Source organism: Rattus rattus, chromosome 8 (genome assembly GCF_011064425.1).
Source record: "Rattus rattus isolate New Zealand chromosome 8, Rrattus_CSIRO_v1, whole genome shotgun sequence".
In the NCBI taxonomy this organism is placed as follows: Eukaryota; Metazoa; Chordata; class Mammalia; order Rodentia; family Muridae; genus Rattus; species Rattus rattus.
The window spans coordinates 106553459-106574030 of record NC_046161.1 but is presented as its reverse complement, the minus strand read 5'-3'; the positions used below and the strand labels follow the sequence as shown (position 1 = coordinate 106574030).

General features: G+C 50.8%; 1 protein-coding gene across 1 annotated transcript; it reads left to right on the top strand.

The window, feature by feature from the left end:
* Positions 1-4220: 4220 nt before the first annotated feature.
* Positions 4221-18042, top strand: Ftcd (formimidoyltransferase cyclodeaminase). Its single transcript, XM_032911042.1, is given in 15 exon segments — positions 4221-4274; positions 5033-5216; positions 5923-6051; positions 7696-7784; positions 7906-8085; positions 9005-9142; positions 9219-9333; positions 9336-9349; positions 11323-11384; positions 11644-11773; positions 11999-12160; positions 15103-15146; positions 15265-15403; positions 15995-16090; positions 17727-18042. Coding segments are annotated over 15 exon segments (1623 nt in total). The 3' UTR covers positions 17814-18042.
* The last annotated feature ends 2530 nt before the right edge of the window (positions 18043-20572 follow it).

The window sequence follows — 20572 nt, the reverse complement described above, 5'->3', positions numbered from 1 at the left end:
GGAAGAGGAGGAGGAGGTGAAGGAGGATGAAAAGAAAGAAAAGGAGGGGAAGGAGGAGGAGGAGGGGAAGGAGGAAGAGGAGGAGGAAGATGGAGGAGAAAAGGAAGAGAGGAGGGGGAGGAGGAGGAGGAGGAAGAGGAGAAGGAGGGGGGGGAGGAGGGGGAGGAGGAGGAGGAAGAGGAGGAGGAGGAGGGGGAGGAGGAGGAGGAGGAGGAGGAGGAGGAGGAGGAGGAGGAGGAGGAGGAGGAGGAGGAGGAGGATAGGTAAGCATGAACAAAAATAGGAGTAGAGAGTGTTTAATTTCCAGAGACTTGGACTGTGACAGAGAAGTGTGTCTACTGTGCCTTGCCCTGGGTGGTTTGGAGTTGGAAACCCTTGGCTTGGGGAGAATTGGGTGAAGAAGTAGACTTTGAGTTGGTCCTTTTGCATAACAGAGATGTGTTTATACACCAGGAGTCGCTAGCTCGCAGTGGAAAGATTGTTGTTTTCTTTTTTTTCTAAATAGCAAGGAACTCAAGATATCATGGCGTCATAAAAGAATAAACAGAAAATTAACACAAGTAACCCTCGGGAGCAGGAGGGACAGAGTGACTGGAACCCCAGGCTTCAGGCTCTGAAGAATTGGGCTCTTGGACTTGACTATGAGTGTCTGTGTCAGTCAGAGTTTCTGTCTCTGTGGCAAAACATCCATGAAAGTCAGTTTAGTGAGGCAGGATTTATTTACCTCACACTCAGAGGTTTAGGCCACGGTTGGCTGGCTCCGTTGTTTCTGGGCCTACGATGGAGCGAGATATCCTGGTGAGCCGCTCATTTCAGTGTCCAGGAAACAAAGAACACAGACACGGGGCAATTATTCACTCCTAGTGATTTACCTTTTCCAACCAGGCCCTGTCCCCCACAGTTCAACAAGAACGCATCAACAGCCCGATCCATCCAAGAGATCAGAGTCCCTGTGATCCAGTTGTGTTCCCAAAGCCCTTTCTCTCAACATTGCTGCTGTTGGGCCCAAGCTTTCAACAATGAGCCTTTTGGGAACATTCCAAACTCAAACCCAGAGGACATTGGTGTATTGGTGTCCTCAAGCTCTTGAGTCCAGCTCTGCCTGGTTCCAGGCTGTTGTGTATCCACTTGACTACCCTCTGTGCACACGGTAGGCCCAGGCTTGGGAGGGTGCCTCGAGATTAGGGGCGCATCCCCTCGAAGGTTGTGGTGTTTGGGGTGCTGTTTAGAAGGCTTGAGAATGTCCCTGCATGGAAAGAGATAGGGCAGTGGTGTGTGTGTGTGTGTGTGTGTTCATGTGTATCTGGGGTGTGAGTTGTGTGTGTGTATGTGTGTGTCTATGTCTGAGCATGTGTATCCCTGAGTGTGTGTGTCTGTGTGTATTCATGTATATCTGGGTGTGAGTTGTGTGTGTGTATGTGTGTGTCTGTGTCTACGTGTGTGACTGTGTGTCTGTGTCTGTGTGTGTGTCTCTGTGTGTTTATATGTATCTGAGTATGAGTTGTGTGTGTGTTTGTGTGTGTGTGTGTGGTCATGTGTATCCAGGTGTGGGTTGTTGTTGTGTGTGTGTGTGTGTTGTGTGTTGGAGTGTGTGTGTGTGTGTGTGTGTGTGTGTGTGGTCATGTGTATCCAGGTGTGGGTTGTATGTGTGTGTGTATGTTTTTGTGTGTGGAGTGTGTGTGTGTGTGTGTGTGTGTGTGGTGTGTGTGTGTGTGTCTGTGTGTGTGCGTCCTGTGTGTGTGTGTCTGTATGTGTGTGTGTGGTCATGTGTATCCAGGTGTGGGTTGTATGTGTGTGTGTATCTGTGTGTGTGTGTGTGTGTGTGTGTGTGTGTGTGTGTGTTTCAGGAAAACTTTGATAGTGGTATAATTTGGCCGAGTCTCTCAAGCTAGATATAGGTTTTAGGACTGGTTACCTATGGTCACATCCTGAATTGGATAGGTGGAGTCATGCCTCACTTGCCCAGGCTCAGTGCCTGTATGAATGATTCTGCATGGGCAATTTGTCATTTATCTAAAGTCTCCTGCAGATCTGCTCTGCACTTGTGCCCAGGCCCAGCCCTTCCCTTCCGGTTGTTCAACTTTGTGATACCTCCAATGGTTCTTCAGTCTTTCCAGATGGCCACGAGGAAGACTGAGTCTCCACGTCCATACATCCCTTCGCCTGGGCCCAGCAGTGCTGTGGGGAGATGTAGCTTGATACTCTGGTACCCCAAAGGCTTTGTGGAGTATGGGGGCATCTTTGTGACGTATATGAGTAATGAGGGCACCTGAGAAGGGTGCCATCTCTAGGACAGGGATGTTCATGTGCGTCCAGGACTGTGATAAGATCTGTGGACCACAGACAGAAGGGATACACCAGCCTCTGCCTAGAATTAGACTTGGTAGAAGGCGTCTGGGAGTTGGAGCCATGAGCTGGATCCAGCCATTCTCATGAAGCTGGGGCTGTCGACTATAAGGAGTTTCGGCTCTAGAACTCCCTGCCCGCCTGCCCTGGGAGCTCAGTACCACACAGCAACATCGCACACAAAACATCATCTGTTACACTCACACCTACACCCTCCCCAACACCCATATGTTCATGCAGGATCAATGCAAACACATGTATGTTCACACACACATATACACATATATACACAATTATATATATATAGTATATACATGTATGTATAGTACATATGTATATATATCAACACATGCTATCCATACATGCTCACACCAACAATCATACACAAATAGTAACACACATCGATACACACCAACACCCACATAGATGCAAACATCAACATCATACATGAACGCCCACCCCAGTGCCCACACGCGATCACACTAACACCGCACACATACTAATAACACGACGGCATATGCATTGTTCTGGTTGGTTTTTATTACTGCCTTGGCACAGCCTAGAGTCCCCTGGGAACCGAGAGCCTCAATTAGTGTCCAGATCAGATGGGTCTGTGGCCATGTCTGTGGGGAATTGTCTTTATTTAGATTTATATGTGTGGATATTTTGCCTGCATGTACGTATGTGGACCATATGCACGCCTGTGCCCACGGAGGCCAGGAAAGAGCATCAGATACTCTGGAACTAGAGTTACCGATGGTCGTAAACTGCCATGAGGGTGCTGAGAATTGAACCTGGATCCTCTGCAAGAACCGTTTCTCCAGGGCCAGGTATTGACTTGATCTTATTGATGGCTGTAGGAGGGCCCAGTCTATTATGGGCAGAACTATTCCCAACGGACTGGGACCTAGAAGTATCAGATCAAATAAACCCTTTCCCTCCTCCAGTTGCTTTTGGCTAGAGTGTCTTAGCATAGCAACAGAAAAGCAAGAACACATACACATCATAGGTTGGTTCACATCAGCACCTACAGACAGCATCAGCACCCATCTTTCCTCCATTATGGTTGATACACACATTGGCATCCACCCACTTGCAGACGCCATCATCCGCATATATGCCAACAGCCACACGGTGCATGTAGTCTAACATCTACCTGCATGTGCACACTAACACCCTCATGCATGTCCACACCAACCCCTACCTATTGCCATATGCCCTTGTATACACTCATGTACACATACATACATATACTCATCTATCATTTCACCTATACGCACGTCTAACCTATGAATTACACACGCGCGCGCACACACACACACACACACACACACACACAAACACACACACACACAGATGCCCCTGGTCAAACACATTCTTGCTCCCATCCTACCCACTCTTCTGCCTCTCTGACGACTTCTGGGGAGGACCAGGCTTTATGCTGGGCCTCATATACGGCCTCTCCTCCCCCACATCCCCGAAGACCAGGCTCAGTATGAAGAGTTACTAACCCAGAAGCCCTTGGGGCCTCTTCCAGAAAGGCCATACTCTGAGGGCAATTATAGGGTCACTTGGGATGGTCAATAGGCAACCCTGACCCAAGCTGGGCCTTGAGCTCAAGTTGGCTTGATGCCCTAGCCTGAACCTTGTCCCTCTAGGCCTCCTAGGGTCCTCAGCATGTGTCCCTCTGACACTGACCGTGTGCTCTCTGGAGAGCTCATCCTGGAGAACACCTCTGCATGCTCCAGTTGCCACCGCTCTGTCCCTGGTTAATAAGAAACTAGCTGTGAGAAGGTATAAAGGCCCCAGGGCCATCCAAGAGCTGTGTCCCTCCACCGCCTCTTGAGAGGAGCCTCTGGACTCAGGTGCTGGCCATGTCCCAGTTGGTGGAATGTGTCCCCAACTTCTCAGAGGGGAACAACCAGGAGGTGAGGCTCCTGCAGGGCTGTGTGGGTGCTCTGGTCCCAGAAAGGGAGTGAGTTTGGTGTGGGAGAAAGTTGCCTTCCCAGGACCTATTGGATCCCTCACAGGAGCCATTTCCATCTGGAAAGTTCCGTGAATGTTTGAGACTCTGGAGGAATGGCAGTAGGCCTGGGGATTTTGGAGTGCTTCTGGTGGGGGCCTGGTGAATCCTTTGACCTGAAAATCCTTTCCTACCTGAAAACGAAGTGCCTTGAATAGAGATGCAGAGGGCAGAGGGCAGAGGTCACAGAAAAGGTCATCCCCACATGCATTAACTCCTGCCTCACCCCTGAAGCCTTGAGAGAGCCCCCTTACCTGATGGGGAAATTGAGGCACAGAGCGGTCCTCAGGATAGGGATTGAGCCCTGAACCCAAGTTTTGACCTCTAGGGTTCTAGGCTCATTTGGCTTCTATCTCATATTAGCAGACAGTCCCTACCCTGGCCGTTCCCACCGGAAGGCTGTCATTCCATCCACCCTCTCTTGAGTATATGGGTGTTGGCAACAAACCCATTATTTATTTTTCTGAGCCGACCTGAGCCTGGGGTAGTCATGGCCACTGACATGGGGGCCTTCCTTGTTGTACTATGGGTTCTTGTACCAAATGAAGGTCAGTTTTTTTTTGGGGGGGGGACCTGTCAAATTACCTTCTTAAGATCACACGTGGGTGTGGGTTTACAGCCTTTTCAGGGGACTGAGGCCTGGTGTTGGGCCTCTCTCTCCAGGTGATCGATGCCATTTCTCGAGCCATCTCCCAGACCCCAGGCTGTGTGCTGTTGGACGTTGATGCTGGACCCTCCACCAACCGCACTGTCTACACTTTTGTGGGGCAGTCGGAGTGTGTGGTCGAGGGAGCCCTCAGCGCTGCACGAACGGCCTCACAGCTCATCGACATGAGGAAGCACAAGGGTGAGCAGCTCAGGCTGAGCTTGTGCCAAGGTGTTCTGGGTGAGGGGCAGGCCTAGGGCACGGACATGGGGTGTAAGCCAAGGGCAGCAGGATGGGGGAAAGACAGGGAGATGGCCCTAGGACATAGGCTATGGAGATCAGCTGTCCTCTGGAATGGAAACCTCTCGTTTTGGATCCAGTGGTTCTATGATAATCTACAGGGGTTCGCTCATCCCAAGGTCTTGACCAGACTAAGGCCTCGGGGTGTCAGAAGAGTACACTGTGCGGGGAGGCAAACTTGTCAACAACCTCAAAACCAAACACAATGGCGGGGGTGGGCAGAGTCAAAGGTTAGTGGACACACAGGGAACTTGGCAAAAGGCCATGGCCTCTGTGTGTTCTCTGGGAGCTGATTTTAGAGGTCACAGTAAGGAGTAGATAACAGGTTTGTCAAGGTTAAGAGGAACCGGGCACAATATTCCAGATTTCAGCCTCCGTTTTGTGATTTTTTTTTTTAAGGGAAAAAAAATATAAAAGCCCAGCTTCCTCAAGCCCTAACCCTTCTCCATGGCTTTAAGGGCTTCTCTTGTCAGCCAAAGGAACGGGGAGAGTCCCCACGTTCTGTAGCATCCCTAATAGGCCGCCCTGGGAGAAGTTGCTACTGCCAATCACTTGGGGCTGGCTGCTCTCCGTGGTCAGTGTGGACAGGCTGCCCCCTTCTCTGCAGGAGAGCACCCTCGAATGGGTGCTCTGGATGTGTGTCCCTTCATCCCGGTGAGGGGCGTCAGCATGGACGAGTGTGTGCTCTGTGCCAAGGCATTTGGGCAGCGGCTGGCAGAGGAACTGAATGTACCAGGTGAGTACAATGTCACCTGGGAGGATCAATGTCAGTGCCCCACCCCCTGGATTCCAGTCTCCGACACACGCTCTGGTTCTCTGTGCATGACACCTTTGAAGAATGCAGATCGTGTCTTGCACGGTGGAGCCACACACACACACACACACACACACACACACACACACACACACACACACACACACACACACACCCCTTTAATCCCAGTGCTAAGGAGGCAGAGGCAAGCAAGAGTTCAAGGCCGGGGGCTGGAGAGATGGCTCCATGATTAAGAGCACTGGCTGCTCTTCCAGAGGTCCTGAGTTCAATTCCCAGCGGCTACATGGTGGCTCACAACCATCTGTAATGGGATCCGATGCCCTCTTCTGGTGTGTCTGAAGACAGCTACAGTGTACTCACAGACATGAAATAAATAAATAAATCTTTAAAAAAAAAAGAGTTCAAGGCCAGCTTGCTCCACAGTTTCAGGGTAGCCTGGGCTACGGAGAGATACCCTACCTCCACAGAACAAAATAAAACAAAGCAAAAATAATGCAGATTATTACCAAAGAAGAAACCCCATTACCAGTCCCAGTTTTCTAAGATAAGGAAACAAATTCCAGATGGGATCATAACCAGAGCAGAGCATAGGGGGCACGTCCCATTCTGCTTGCTGGACGCTGGCTGACCACACGATGAAGCAGTTAAACAGAAAGAATTTGGGGGCTGGGGAGACAGCTCAGTGGTTTCAACATTTGTCACTCAAGCACGAGGACCAGAGGTCAGATTTCCAGAAACTTCCATAAATGTCAGATGGGTGTGGTGACCCGCTTGTAAGGCCAGCCTTCTATCAGAGCCAGAATAATCTAGTAAGTAAGACTACCAGGGTGAGGGACCCACCTCAGTGAGTAGAGCTGGTCAATGATAAAGGATGATGTTTCCTGATGTCAGCCTTGGGTCTCCACACTCATACGTACACACGCACATACATGAGCCCACACAAAGGCAGGAATAGGCATATACAAGTGCACACTATACATGTGTGAAAATCGGGGGTGTGTGTGTGTGTTAAAACTAACTAGATCAAGAAAGTGATACAGGACAAACGGGGCACAGACTGCATAGCATAGTCTTGGGGGGAGACACTAGGGTAGGCAGCATAGACAGGAACACAGGCTAACACCAGAGGCCAGGACCCACGTGTACAGCAAGCTCTGTCTTTTCTGCTCCTCCAAGGACGGGTTTAACACACAGTCCAAAAACATTTTTTTTTTTAAAAAGAAACCTGGGGGTTGGGGATTTAGCTCAGTGGTAGAGCGCTTGCCTAGCAAGCGCAAGGCCCTGGGTTCGGTCCCCAGCTACGAATAAAAGAAAAAAAAATAAAAAAGAAACCTGAGAGTATTCCATTAGCACTCCTTACACATCCTACCCCAACTCCTCCTACAAGTATGGGCTCTTCAGCGGCTGGTTTTGGGTGTCTGGGAGGCATTGGCTATGCCATCTGTATTGCAATATCCATTCCAAGCGTGTGTAGAAGGCGACACTCCCTGGAGTAAATGTACCCCCAGCTGAAGCTGGAAGGAGCCACCTTGCCTGGGTCCCTGTGGGATAGAGAGTACTGGATTCTACCCAGCTAAGCACCCGACCAATGGGGTTTCTTTGCAGTGTACCTCTATGGTGAGGCGGCTCAGATGCCCAGTCGTCAGACCCTGCCAGCCATCCGGGCTGGAGAGTATGAGGCCCTGCCTGAGAAGGTGCTACCCCACATACCTGGCTGGGTGTGAGAGGGCAGCCTGCCTGCCATTTTTTTCCCCTGGGGAGGGTGGGTAGGTATGAGGCCCCTCCTCCTCACTTCCGGGGCGAATGTTCCCACAGCTCAAACAGGCCGAGTGGGTGCCCGACTTTGGCCCTAGCTCCTTTGTCCCCAGTTGGGGTGCCACTGTCACGGGTGCACGGAAATTCCTCATTGCGTTCAATATCAATCTGCTAAGCACCAAGGAACAGGCCCACCGTATCGCTCTCAACCTGCGGGAGCAGGGCCGAGGGAAAGACCAGGTGGGTAGCTTCCGGTTTGCTGTCTCGTGCCCTAGGGACCTTCCTCGGAACGCTCTGGGGAGATTGTTCACCTTAGCGTCACAGCCCTGTGGGTTGGGGGGAGGGTGTCTCAGGATCAGAGTTCACTGTTTGAAATCGAGGAGCCCCTTAACAAATATTTATTTGTTGTATGTGTTTGGCCTTAATGTGTGCTGGGTCCCTTGAGCCTCGAGTTACTACATACAATTATGAGCCATCAAGTGGGTGCTGGGAATCAAGGCCAGGTCCTCTTGAAGAGCGGCAAGGGCTCTTAACCACTGAGCCCTCTCTCCAGTCCCAGCAGCCCTTGCTTTTAGCAGACATTTCCACGGAAGCAGACAGGGGGGGCGGGCTTCTGTGTAAACAGCTGCCTAGCGGTCCCAGAAGTCTTCACATTAACGTGTCCTTTTAGATGCTCTAAGTGTCCCCCTCAGTTCCCACCCCCACCCGACACACAATGCCTCTGTAAATCTTCAGGTTTATGGGGGAAGCTTCCTCCTTGGGTCTGCATAGAACTCATCAGCTGGCTTGAGCATCACTTATACAGAGTCCATATCAGACACAGATAACGCAGATATACTTAGTGAAAGGTAGAGGGATCTCCCTCTTCCTGGCTGTCCCGGCGGCCCCCAATCTTAGCGGAAGCTCCAGGAGCCCTGCTTCCGGCAGCATCAACTACCCGTGAGATTTTGTCTTATCTCTCTAGCCGGACCAAGGAAGACAGAAAGAGCTGGGGGGAGTCACAGTGCCAACTCAGCTATCTGGGGATCACCTTGCCTGACTCATCTGGCTGGGAAATACAAATATAAGAGGCTCTCAGCACCAGGCATTGTGAAACCTAGGGAGCGGCCATTCAGAGATGAGATTCTTAGCCTAGGCCCGGGGCTGCGTCTCTTTGCAGCCGGGACGTCTGAAAAAGGTTCAGGGCATCGGCTGGTACCTAGAAGAGAAGAACCTGGCTCAGGTGTCCACCAACCTCCTGGACTTTGAGGTCACAGCTCTGCACACAGTGTACGAGGAGGCCCGCCGAGAGGCTCAGGTAGGTAGAGCAAGCATCCCGCATCCTTCTGACACCCGGGGACCCCGAGGCGCTGACCTCAGCCTCTGTCTCACAGGAGCTGAATCTCCCAGTGGTGGGCTCACAGCTGGTGGGCCTGGTGCCTCTGAAGGCCTTACTGGATGCCGCGGCCTTCTACTGTGACAAGGAGAAGCTGTTTGTTCTGGAGGAGGAACACGGATTCGGCTGGTGGGCTGCGCCTTGTGTGTGTGTGTGTGTGTGTGTGTGTGTGTGTGTGTGTGGGGTGTGTGTGTGTGTGGGGGGGGGGAGCTGTGCAGGAGATGTGAAGGAGGCCTGGAGGCTGCAGGAGCTGCTCCAGGATCAGTCGATAGTTCCAGAAGGGCCCATCCAAAAATCCCAAACCCTGTGTGTGTGTGTGTGTGTGTGTGTGTGTGTGTGTGTGTGTGTGTGTGTGGGGGGAGCTGTGCAGGAGATGTGAAGAGAGGCCTGGAGGCTGCAGGAGCTGCTCCAGGATCAGTCGATAGTTCCAGAAGGGCCCATCCAAAATCCCAAACCCGTGTGTGTGTGTGTGTGTGTGTGTGTGTGTGTGTGTGTGTGTGTGTGTGTGTGTGTGTGTAAGACATACATGCAAGACAAAAGACAATTTCAGGCATCGCTTCTAAGGTGCTGTCCACCTTTTGTTTGGAGACATGGTCTCTCAGTGACCTCGAACTCGCCAAGTAGGCTAGGCCTCCTCTCTCCACTTCCCCGGCACTGGAATTACAAGTAAGGTGTTTGCCACCATGACAGGCGTTTACGTCTTTGTTTCTTTGTTTCTTTGCCTGCTTCTTTCTTCCTCCGTTTATTTATTTAGTTTTGATATGGGTCCTGAGGACCTTAAGGTTCCGTGCTTGAGTGGCGAGCCTTTCATTGACCAAGCTCTGTCGCCAGCCCTAGACGTGCAGTTAGAAGAGTTTCCGTGTTCACTGTCCATTCAGAAGACCGTTACCCCAGCTTCCTTTGTGACTTGTACTATATAAACCTTATGTTCTCTGCCTTCTCAAATCCCGGGCTGACTGCTTCTGTGAGGAGCCATGTCTGCTGCCAGCCCTCTCTGGCAGGTTCCTTACACCCCTATACCTGACAGTTTGTGGGTTTGGATTCCTATGTCCCAGGCATATAACCTCCCCTGGTCCCATCTATGAATGGCCCTCTTCGAAAGCATTTCTGCTAATCTACGACGCCTTTGCTCAACTCAGCGAGCCTGGGATCTGCTTAGGGGTGGCCGTATTTCCAGGGTTATTGTTTTAGCTTCTCGTCCTTTCGTGAAAAGTATCCCCCACTGTTGGCTGATTCTGGTGATGTCCTAACTTTCAGGTGACGTCCTTTACCTATCTCCATAACCACCTTTGGGGTGTACCTGCCTTGTGTCCCTCAAGTGTGTGTCCCCCCCATTCCTGCTTTTAGAACACGAGACATGCTGACACGATTGCATAGTTTCATAGAGGGTCGAATGGTCTTTGTTGAGATGAATTCTAATCTTAAATGGGACTGTCTTCCCTCATGTGTAAATCAAGGCTGTCCTGACTGCCCCTGGCTGTGAGAATCTGTTAGATTTTGAAAGCCGTTAGAATTTAAAAAAAAGGGCTGGGGATTTAGCTCAGTGGTAGAGCACTTGCCTAGGAAGTGCAAGGCCCTGGGTTCGGTCCCCAGCTCCGAAAAAAAAAAAAAAAAGAACCAAAAAAAAAAAAAAAAAAGAATTTAAAAACAAAACAAAACAATTTCTTTTTATTATTTATTTATTTTTTACTAGTCATTTTATTCGTTTACATTTCAAATATACCCCCCCCCCCATTCCCCCTCCCCATACCCCCATCTCACCCCCCCTCACCCCCCTCCTCCTTGCATCTATGAGGGTGCTCCTCCACCCACTCACTCACTCCAGCCTCGCTGCTCTCCAGATACAAACATTCTTGCCCCAAGAAGAGGGTTTAGTTGGCCTCTACACCTCCCATGGCCTTGGAGGCTCCTCTGAGAGGAGGACTAGGAGACCCCTTTTCTCTCCTGTTTTTCCTGGGATCAAGGGGGCGGGGGGGGTTCTGTGTGTATCTCAACCTGTCCTAAAGCGAATTGGTTAGGTTCCGGGGAAGGGACTGTGGGCAAACCTTGTCAAGGGGAAGCTAAGCTAAGCCTTAGGCTAAGGTGGGACGCCCACCCTCCAGGTGGTGAACCGGCTGGGTCTGGATTCCCTGGCGCCCTTCGACCCAAAGGAGCGGATCATCGAGTGAGGCCTTATGTCCCTGCCCCTTCCTGCCCCCTTTTTACTTGCTTTACCCCTCTTCCGCCATCTACTACTTCCTCCTTATCTTCACATCTCTGGTCCCCATATCTTAAGTCTGATGCCTGTCCCCCCCCCCCCCAAACCCCCATGCTTCAGTCCCGCTTCCTTCTGGCCTGCTCGCTTCTCTTCTCTCCTGGCTCTTAGCTTGGGACTGGGGGTAAGATGTCCGTCTCCCCTTCTTTAAGTCTCTCCCACCGGGTAGGTACCTGGTCCCCGATAGTGGACCAGAACAGAGCCTGCTGGACGCATCACTGCGCGCTTTTGTTCGGGAGGTGGGAGCCCGCTCTGCTGCCCCAGGAGGAGGCTCTGTAGCCGCAGCTGTTGCAGCTCTGGTGAGTACCTGTGGGCGGAGCTATAGAAGGCAGGACCTAGGAGGGGGTGGTGCGTGGGGGCGGAGTAGGAGATCCTGGAGGACCGGAATCAGGATGGGGGACTCCGTAGTGGGGGACCCCGTAGATTGAGACTCTACAGTTCATCTCCCTGAACTTGGGGTTCCTCGCTGGAGGACAGGAAATCCCGCCCCCCAACCCCACCCCATACACCTTTCTGCTTACCAGGGTGCAGCCCTGGCTTCTATGGTGGGCCAGATGACCTACGGCCGGCGCCAGTTTGATCACTTGGATTCCACAATGCGACGCTTGATCCCACCCTTCCATGCAGCCTCGGCCCAGCTGACTTCATTGGTGGACGCTGACGCGCGGGCTTTTGCTGCCTGTTTGGTAAGTGTGCTGAGCTACCAGACCTAGGCCTGCAAATCTGCAGCCAGAGGCCAGGGGCACTGGGGAGGTGTCGTGATCTGCCTCTGTCCTAGGAGCCCCTACTTTCCCCAAAAGCGAGTCCTAGGGAGCAGGGGCATTGTCCCAGGAAAGGAAGCTTTGGAGAATAGGCCCTGGAACTGGGGATCCTGGAGGGATATAGGCTGGTAATCTTGAGTGCACAGGCAAACACTTCTCACAGGCCGGCCAGCCAGAATCTTGGCTTCCAGGATAGTGATGTGTCAGAGCACTTAGATTCTAAGACCTGCAGGAAGGAAGCCTATTGCCTGTAGATCATCTGGTCCATCATGGAGGCTGGTTCTGTGCTCTGGTAAGGGGCAACTGCAAGGGCTGCCCTGTTCCCTGTCCTGACCACCCCAGCAGGTCAGAGCTCCAAGGAGGTCATAGGAATCTTAACAGAACAAACTTGGAGATTAGAGTCTGGAAAGTGTCCCTCAGCCTCACGGATGACAGGAAACATAAGGGGAGTTTGGAGGTGGAAAAACCATCTTGAGAACTAATGAGACACTGTGAGCAGATTAGAGGACACGGCGAGGATGCAGGGCCCGATGCTGAAAAGACAGAGAAGATACCTAGAAGTGAGAGCTACACATGTCCAGACAGACATAGAGAGATACAGAGACAGAGACGTATATAACAGAGACACACAGAGATCGACACACACAGTGACAGTCACACAGAGACAGAGACACAGAGACACACAGAGATCACCACACACAGTGACAGTCACACAGAGACAGAGACACAGAGACACACAGAGATCACCACACACAGTGACAGTCACACAGAGACAGAGACACACATAAACAGAGACACAGAGACAGACACACAGAGACAGAGACGTATATAACAGAGACACAGAGAGGTGGAGGTAGAGGCAGAGAGATAAGAACTGAGTGACCAAGATGGAGAGGGATGGAGACACATGAACACACAAAGACACACAGAGACACAGGCGGACACACAGCCGCAGGCAGAGACATAAACACAGGGAGAGAGACGTAGAGAAATACAAGCTTGAGTGTAAATGTTAGAAATTCAGAGACAACCCTCACGTTATGAAATAAAAGTAAGAAATAAGATGAACGGTCAAAAAAGCCAGCTGTTGGGGGCTGGAGAGATGGCTCAGTGGTTAAGAGCACTGACTGCTCTTCCAGAGGTCCTGAGTTCAAATCCCAGCAACCACATGGTGGCTCACAACCATCTGTAATATACATTAGATAAATAAAAATTAAAAAAAAAAAAAGCCAGCTGTTAAAGTCAGGTAAATGAAAGTTAATCAAAAGCCAGCAAAGAATGGAGTCAAGAAAACATCAAAAGCATACGAGAAGATAGAAAATAATATGAAATGAGGTTGGCGTAAGTCCCTCGTGTGCAGCAAGAAGATGCAGTTTTTGGAAATAAATAAACAAACGAGGAAAGAGCCCCAATGTATAGGAGAAATTTCTAGAAGCAAAATGCTAGATAGTTATACTTTTCTCATCAAAACCAAAACAACTGAAAACAAAAACAAAGCATAGTAAAACTCAGAATAAGTTAGGAAACAGAAACTGACCAGGTGGTCTGTCGGAGAAAGGCCACGGCAGATAAGAGGCTAGGTCGAGTGCCACATTCCCCATGCAGGAGGAGAGGCGTGTGCTGTGACATAGTTGATGTGTTTATAAAAAGATAAGAGAGGAGGAAGATGTTTGGTGGATGTGTGGTGAGGTACGGGAGAAGGGGGTGCTTCCGCGGACCCCCTGAGGGACCAGCCACATGACAGTATAATATAGAGTTCAGAGTTCAGAGTTTATTCATGGCTTGGGGAGGGGAGTTAAGAGGGTAGTAGAGGCAGAAAAAGGGGGGGGGAGAGAGAGAGAGAGAGAGAGAGAGAGAGAGAGAGAGAGGGGGGAGGAGAAGGGAAGGGAAGGGAAGGGAAGGGAAAGGAAGAGAAAGAGGGCAGGTCATGAGCACATGAAGAGAGAGAGGGGAAGGGGTGAGGGGACAGAGAGGGAGAGGAAGGCAAGAGAAAGAGTAAGAGAGAGCAGAGGGGGGCAAGCAGCCCCCTTTATAGTGAGTCAGGCACACCTGGCTGTTGCTAGGTAACTATGGGGTGGAGCTTAGACACAACGCTAACAGTAGTGACCAGATAGCTGGGGACAGAGTGTCTGCTTAGCCTCTGCTGTCAGTCACGGCTGACAGAAGGACCACTGATAATGACTTCCTGGTGATCTGTGTGAATAGACCAAACAGCATTGGCTGCACCCCTTAGTCAGCTGTCCCCGTCCTGTCCCGTCCCATCCTACAAGATGGAAGGGTGCTGTGGGAGACTCGGGTTTACAGCACTTGTCACACACGGAAGCCCCTCCAGTGAAACTACAAACCATACCTGTAGCCATTCGGAAGAAATGCCAGGTCTCCCGATGGCCAGGGCAAGAGACGCTGGCACCATGGTAGTGAAGGTCTCAGGGCTTCAGCACCAGAGTCACTCTTGTGTGTTGACAAAGTCGTTTGCACTGTTTTAAACTGGAATTTGCACCAGGAGAGCCTCGTACTGTGGGGCGAATGCTGAGGAGAATTCAGGGGCCTTGAAAGGCTCTTGGTGTCTTTTCCTGGAAGCAAGGATTCCAGAGAATGCCACACACCTGTCTCCTCCAGACGGCCATGTGGGCTTGTGACACCCTGGTGCCAAGGCCCACAAATCACAGACACCAGAGAATGTATCCTTGCCTTTGGCTTATAGCACATGATGCACGATAGTGGGAAATGCCCATGCTAGAGGCTGTGGATAAATGCTACCCATGTGGCAGTGGCCTTCAGCTGTCAGAGCTGCCCTTTCAGCATGGCCAGGGGACACAGCCCCTCATGGCCGCTCACCATCTGCGTGGTTTTTATTTTTCCTATAGGGGGCGATAAAGCTGCCCAAGAACACGCCTGAAGAGAGGGACAGGTGAGCACACACCACTGGCCAGGTATCCCTGCTGGACCCTGTGGGCCACCTCAGTGTCTAAGGAGCTGGCACAGAATGCATTCTGTCCCCAGTTCACACATCACTGCCTGGGTTCTAGGCGCACATGTGCTCTGGAAGAGGGGCTGAGACAGGCGGTCGCTGTGCCACTGAAACTGGCCGAGACGGTGTCCCAGCTATGGCCAGCGCTGCAGGAGCTGGCCCAATGTGGCAACCTCTCTTGCTTGTCTGACCTGCAGGTATGATGATGCTGGGAAGGGGGGGGGGTCGCAGAAGCTCAGGGTGGTATTCATAGTCTTGTTCAATATCCAGTTATAGACAGAGAACCCTCTACCCTACAGACTGGGGAATACCCAGGGCGGTCTGAGGAATTAGACATCACTCAACTGTGTCCAGTGTGGGGGATGGGACAAAATAGAGCCATACACTATGACTCCTGTAGATGACCCAGTGCAGTGTATTTCAGTGTCTAGTCCTGAGGTCCCAGAGAAGTGATCCTCTATCCTGGGAGTGGCTCTAGTTTGCTGGCAGACAGCACCTGAGGGCAAGTTCAGAGGGGTTGACAGCCATTAGAGCATACCGCCAACCTTCACAGCTTCCTCAGGCCTTCTTCAAATCAGTAGAGGACTCCTTTATCAGGTTCAGGTCTCAGGCCACAGTGACCACTGTAGCCTGATCTCTGGGGGGTAGGGTCAGGTCTGATGGAGTCCGCGCCCGTCAACCTGTAGGAGAGGTCAGCTTGCTTAGTCTTGACAAGAGGGAGGGGACTTTGAAGAGGCACGGAGGCAAGGTGGATCCAGAACTAGCCGCTTTCTCTGGTGTCTCCTCAGGTGGCAGCCAAAGCCTTGGAGACAGGTGTGTTTGGTGCGTACTTCAATGTGCTCATCAACCTGAAGGACATGACGGATGATGTATTTAAAGAGAAGGTGGGCAGATGTGATGCCAGGCTCCACCCAGGGATCCTCCATGTCTACTGTGAACAGGGTTGACTCTTACTAGTCACCTGAAGGAACAGGCCATCTATCTATCTATCTGTCTATCTATCTATCTATCTATCTATCTATCTATCTATCTATCTATCTATCTATCTATCCATCCATCCACCTACCCATCCACCTATCTGTCCATCTATCCATCCATCCATCCATCCATCCATCTGTCAGTCCTTCCGTCCGCCTGCCCATCCATCCATCCATCCATCCATCCATCCATCCATCCATCCATCCATCCATCTATCTATCCACCCATCCACCCATCCGTCCATCTATCCATCTATCTGTCTGTCCGTCTGCCCGCCCACCCATCTATCTATCTATCTATCTATCTATCTATCTATCTATCTATCTATCTATCTATCTATTATCTATTTATCTATCTACCTACCTACCCATCCACCTGTCTGTCCATCTACCCACCCATCCATCCATCTATCCATCTATCTACCTACCTACCTACCTACCTATGTATCTATGTATGCATATATGCATGTATGTATACATGATCTATCCATCTCTCATCTATTTACCCACCCACACATCCATCTATCCATCTATGTATCCATCTTCCATCTGTCTGTCTATCTATCATCTATCTACCCACCCACACATCCATCCATCCATCTATCCATCTATCCACTTACCCACCCACATATGTATGTATGTATGTATGTATCTATCTATCTATCCATCTATCCATCCATCCATCCATCCATCCATCCAGGGACCATGGGGACAGGGTGTCCAGGTGCCTGCTGGCATACTTTGATAATCTCCTTCCCATGGCGTCCAGCCAGGCTAGGAGATGAAGAGTTTTTAGATAGCACCCCAACACCCACATCACATCCCCGGTTCTAATGACAGAACTGAAAACTTGCCACTCCAGACTGGGGACCCCCGAGCACCCAGGGGCTGGAAAAGTGACTTTAAGAAATGACCTGAACCTCAGCCTTCTTCACAGCCAGCCACATGACAATTTTATTATAGTATTGAGGTAAATTTCATGGTACGTACAAACTGCAATTTAAAAGTACCCAACACAGTAGAACACTTGCACACCCAGAATAGCGTATAGCCATCACTCTAGCAAGTTCCAGGGCCCTTCCCTCGCTTTGAAGGAAGCCCCTGTCAATCAGCAGACACATTGTTCCCTATCCCATTCTTAAGTATCTGACTCATGGATAATTTTGAAAACGTCCTTTTAAGGGCTTAGTTCTTATACGGGATGCTGGCAATCGGATACTTTTGGGTCCTGCCTCTCCTTGATTGACTTTAGACAGTATGAACCACATGGGTGCTGCCCCTCTGGGTCTTACGGACACAGCTCTACCCTCTTCAGTCTGGGGAGAAGCAGAAAGAACGGATAGGAGTCTGTGGAGGGTCAATGGTTGTAACTGTCCCCAAAGCTCCTACCCACACTGAGAAATCCAGGAGTAGCTGTCCAAGATGACCCTAATCACCATGAGGTGGTTATGTCATGGGGAGGGGCAGTGGGAGCCCGGGATTTTTCTGTCAGGAGAAGCAGGCATGGAGGTTGTAGGGTGACATATCCCTCTATATTCTTCAGATACGCCATAGAATCTCCAGCCTTCTGCAGGAAGCCAAGACCCAGGCTGCGCTGGTGCTGGGTAGCCTAGAAGCTCGGAAGGAGTGAAGAGATTGCTCCTCAGTGAATGGTCCAACTTCCAGAATTCCTTACCTATCTTGCTTGGGGAGAAGACTCAGCCATGATATCAGCAGGGTCATGTTGGGGCTCTACAGACAGCTGTAGGATCAGAAGACCCAACAGAGGTGGTTTGGGGTAGGGTATGGTAGGGCCTGATTGGGGGTGGTATCCCGACACTCTCTGTTATCTGTGGCTTCTAGTAAATTTTGAACACAAATTCCCCTGGTGTGCTTGGGTTTGGGGGCCATGGATGGTCAAGGACTGAGGCTGCTATTGGGAGCACAGCCAGGGAACCCCTTGATTTGTGAGTAATGGATTAGAAGCCCCAGCCCCAGGGTTCCCAGATGTAGGATTTATGGGGGAATGCATCCAGCACTAGTAGACTCTGAGCACTGGATTCCTCGCTATCGTCTTAGTTATGATCACCATTACTGTGACGAAACAGCACGATCAAAACGCAAGTTGGGGAGCAAAGGGTTTCCTTGTCTTATACTTCCATATTGCTGTTAAGGAAGTCAGGATAGAAACTCAAACAGGGCAGGAACCTGGAGGCAGGAGCTGAGGCAGAGGCCACGGAGGGATGCTGCTTGCTGGCTTGCTCCTCATAGCTTGCTTAGCCTGCTTTCTTATAAAATCCAGGACCACCAGCCCAGGGGTGGCCCCACCCACAAAAGGCTGGTCCTTCTCCCATCAATCACTAATTAAGAAAATGCTTGCAGTCGGATGTGATGGAGGCATTTTCCCAATTGAAGTTTCCCCCTTTCTGACAACTCTGGTTTGTATGCTAAGCTGACATAAGACCAGCCAGGGCAGCCATGTAGCAAGGAACCGATGCTGTAGTGTAGCCCTCCCATTAGGGGTGTCTGGCTCCCAAGGACCCTGAGGGCATTCTCTTCCTTCACCAGTCAGTCTACACTTAGCCCATACCACCTTCCAGGGGGCTCACCCCATTCTCCATCCTCGGATGTTTTGTTCGTCACTTCCTTTGTCTAGTGTCTCTTACAAATAAACCATCCCAATGACTTTCAGCTGCCCCCATCCATGAAAAGCTCTCCCAAGTATGGTTGTACTCAATCACATGGGCTATAAAAAGAAAACAGCGTGTGGTACATTCTTCTCAAGCGAGGCAGGGAATCTCAGTGCCTTTTAAAGACAGATTGGCTATCTGGACATTCTAGTCATTTGTTTCTGGGAAGGGGACGCGTCGTCAACCAGGGGAAGCAACACGGACAGACATTTCACACTCGTTGCAGACAAAGGGGTTGAGTTCTTCAGGGCAGGAAGTTCCTACATATTAGACCACCTAGCAAGGTGCTTGGAAGGGCTGGGTCAGTTCCGGTGAGGGGCCATGGCCAATTTTTGTGTGTGTGTGTGTGTGTGTGTGTGTGTGTGTTGTGTGTGCGTGTGCGCGCGTGCATGTTAAGTCTTGGGTCCCTGAACTCACACCCGTAGGATGGTAGGATGCAGATGCAGGACTCTTGCTTTGGAAGGATTAGGCTGCAAAGAGGCTGATGCCTTGCCAGCACAGGGGGATTGCTTCTTTCTGAAGCTTAGGATTCCATAGAACTTCAGTGGTGAAGGTCATTGACTCAGAGCTTTATGGGGGAAAGCCTTTCATCATCAGTGTGCAGAACCACGCAATGGCTGTGCTTGCAAATGGGAGAGGAACCCGGAGGCCACTGGTATATTGCTATGTCCCCTGGGATCTCTCCTGGCTGTCTGAGCTGCTGGTCTCCTATGGGGGTCCCACCCAGGGTTAAGGCTGTCTTGAGAGGAAGCAGACAGATGAGGATTCTGTATTCTTTTTCTGAGATCTAAGGACATTGAGGATTGATGAGGTTGGTACCCAATCCCAGCCCAGCCTAGACTTTTGTTCAGAAGACTTATCTCTCCTGGACACAGCTTCCTTTATCCCTTCCTCGGGCAGAGAGGAGATTCTGATAGGCTAGGTCCCAACTTCAGCCATATTCCCAATACTGTAACCCAGAAATGGAGTAGCGACCTACAGAGGCTGCAGGATGGCAGAGAAGGTTGGGTTAAAACTCTTCCCTCCAGTGTGTCTATCACAGGAATATGCAGGCGGAGTATTTAGGTGTGTTATCATTTTCACGAAGAGACATGCTAATTTGTCTTCAACCAAGAGTCATCTGGGAAGAGGGAGGAGTCTCAGTTGAGTGACTGCCCAGATCAGGTTGGCCTGTGGGCGTATCTGTGGGGAATTGCCTTGATTGTTAATTGATGCGGGAGACTCTGACCACTGTGGGCGGTGCTAATCCTAGGCAGGTGGTCCTGGCTTATATGAGAAAGCTGGCTGGGCATGAGCCAGAGGGAGCCAGCCAGGAAACAGCATTCCTCTTTGGCGTCTGCTTCAGTTTCTGTCTGAGCTCCTGTTCCCACATCCCTCGACGATGGATTGTGACACGGAAGTGTAAGCCAAACATGTTCTTTCCTTCCAGAGTTGCTCTCTGTCTGTGCTTCATCAGAGGAAAGAAAACTAATTAGAACAATGTCTATGATGACCCCAGAGCAGGGTGGGAGATTGGCTGTCCACGCTGTGGTGAAGAGAAGTCTAGTATGGTAGCCAGGATCCTGGGAGCATCTGAAATCTTCTTGTGTACATTTTGGGGGGTGGGTGGGTTGGGACTTTGTATTCCATTACAGCACAGGTTTTTGAACTCTGTCCAAGCCAGTACCATAGAGGTCTAAGGCACATAAGCAGGGACACTGGAAGGACCACAACAGCAAGA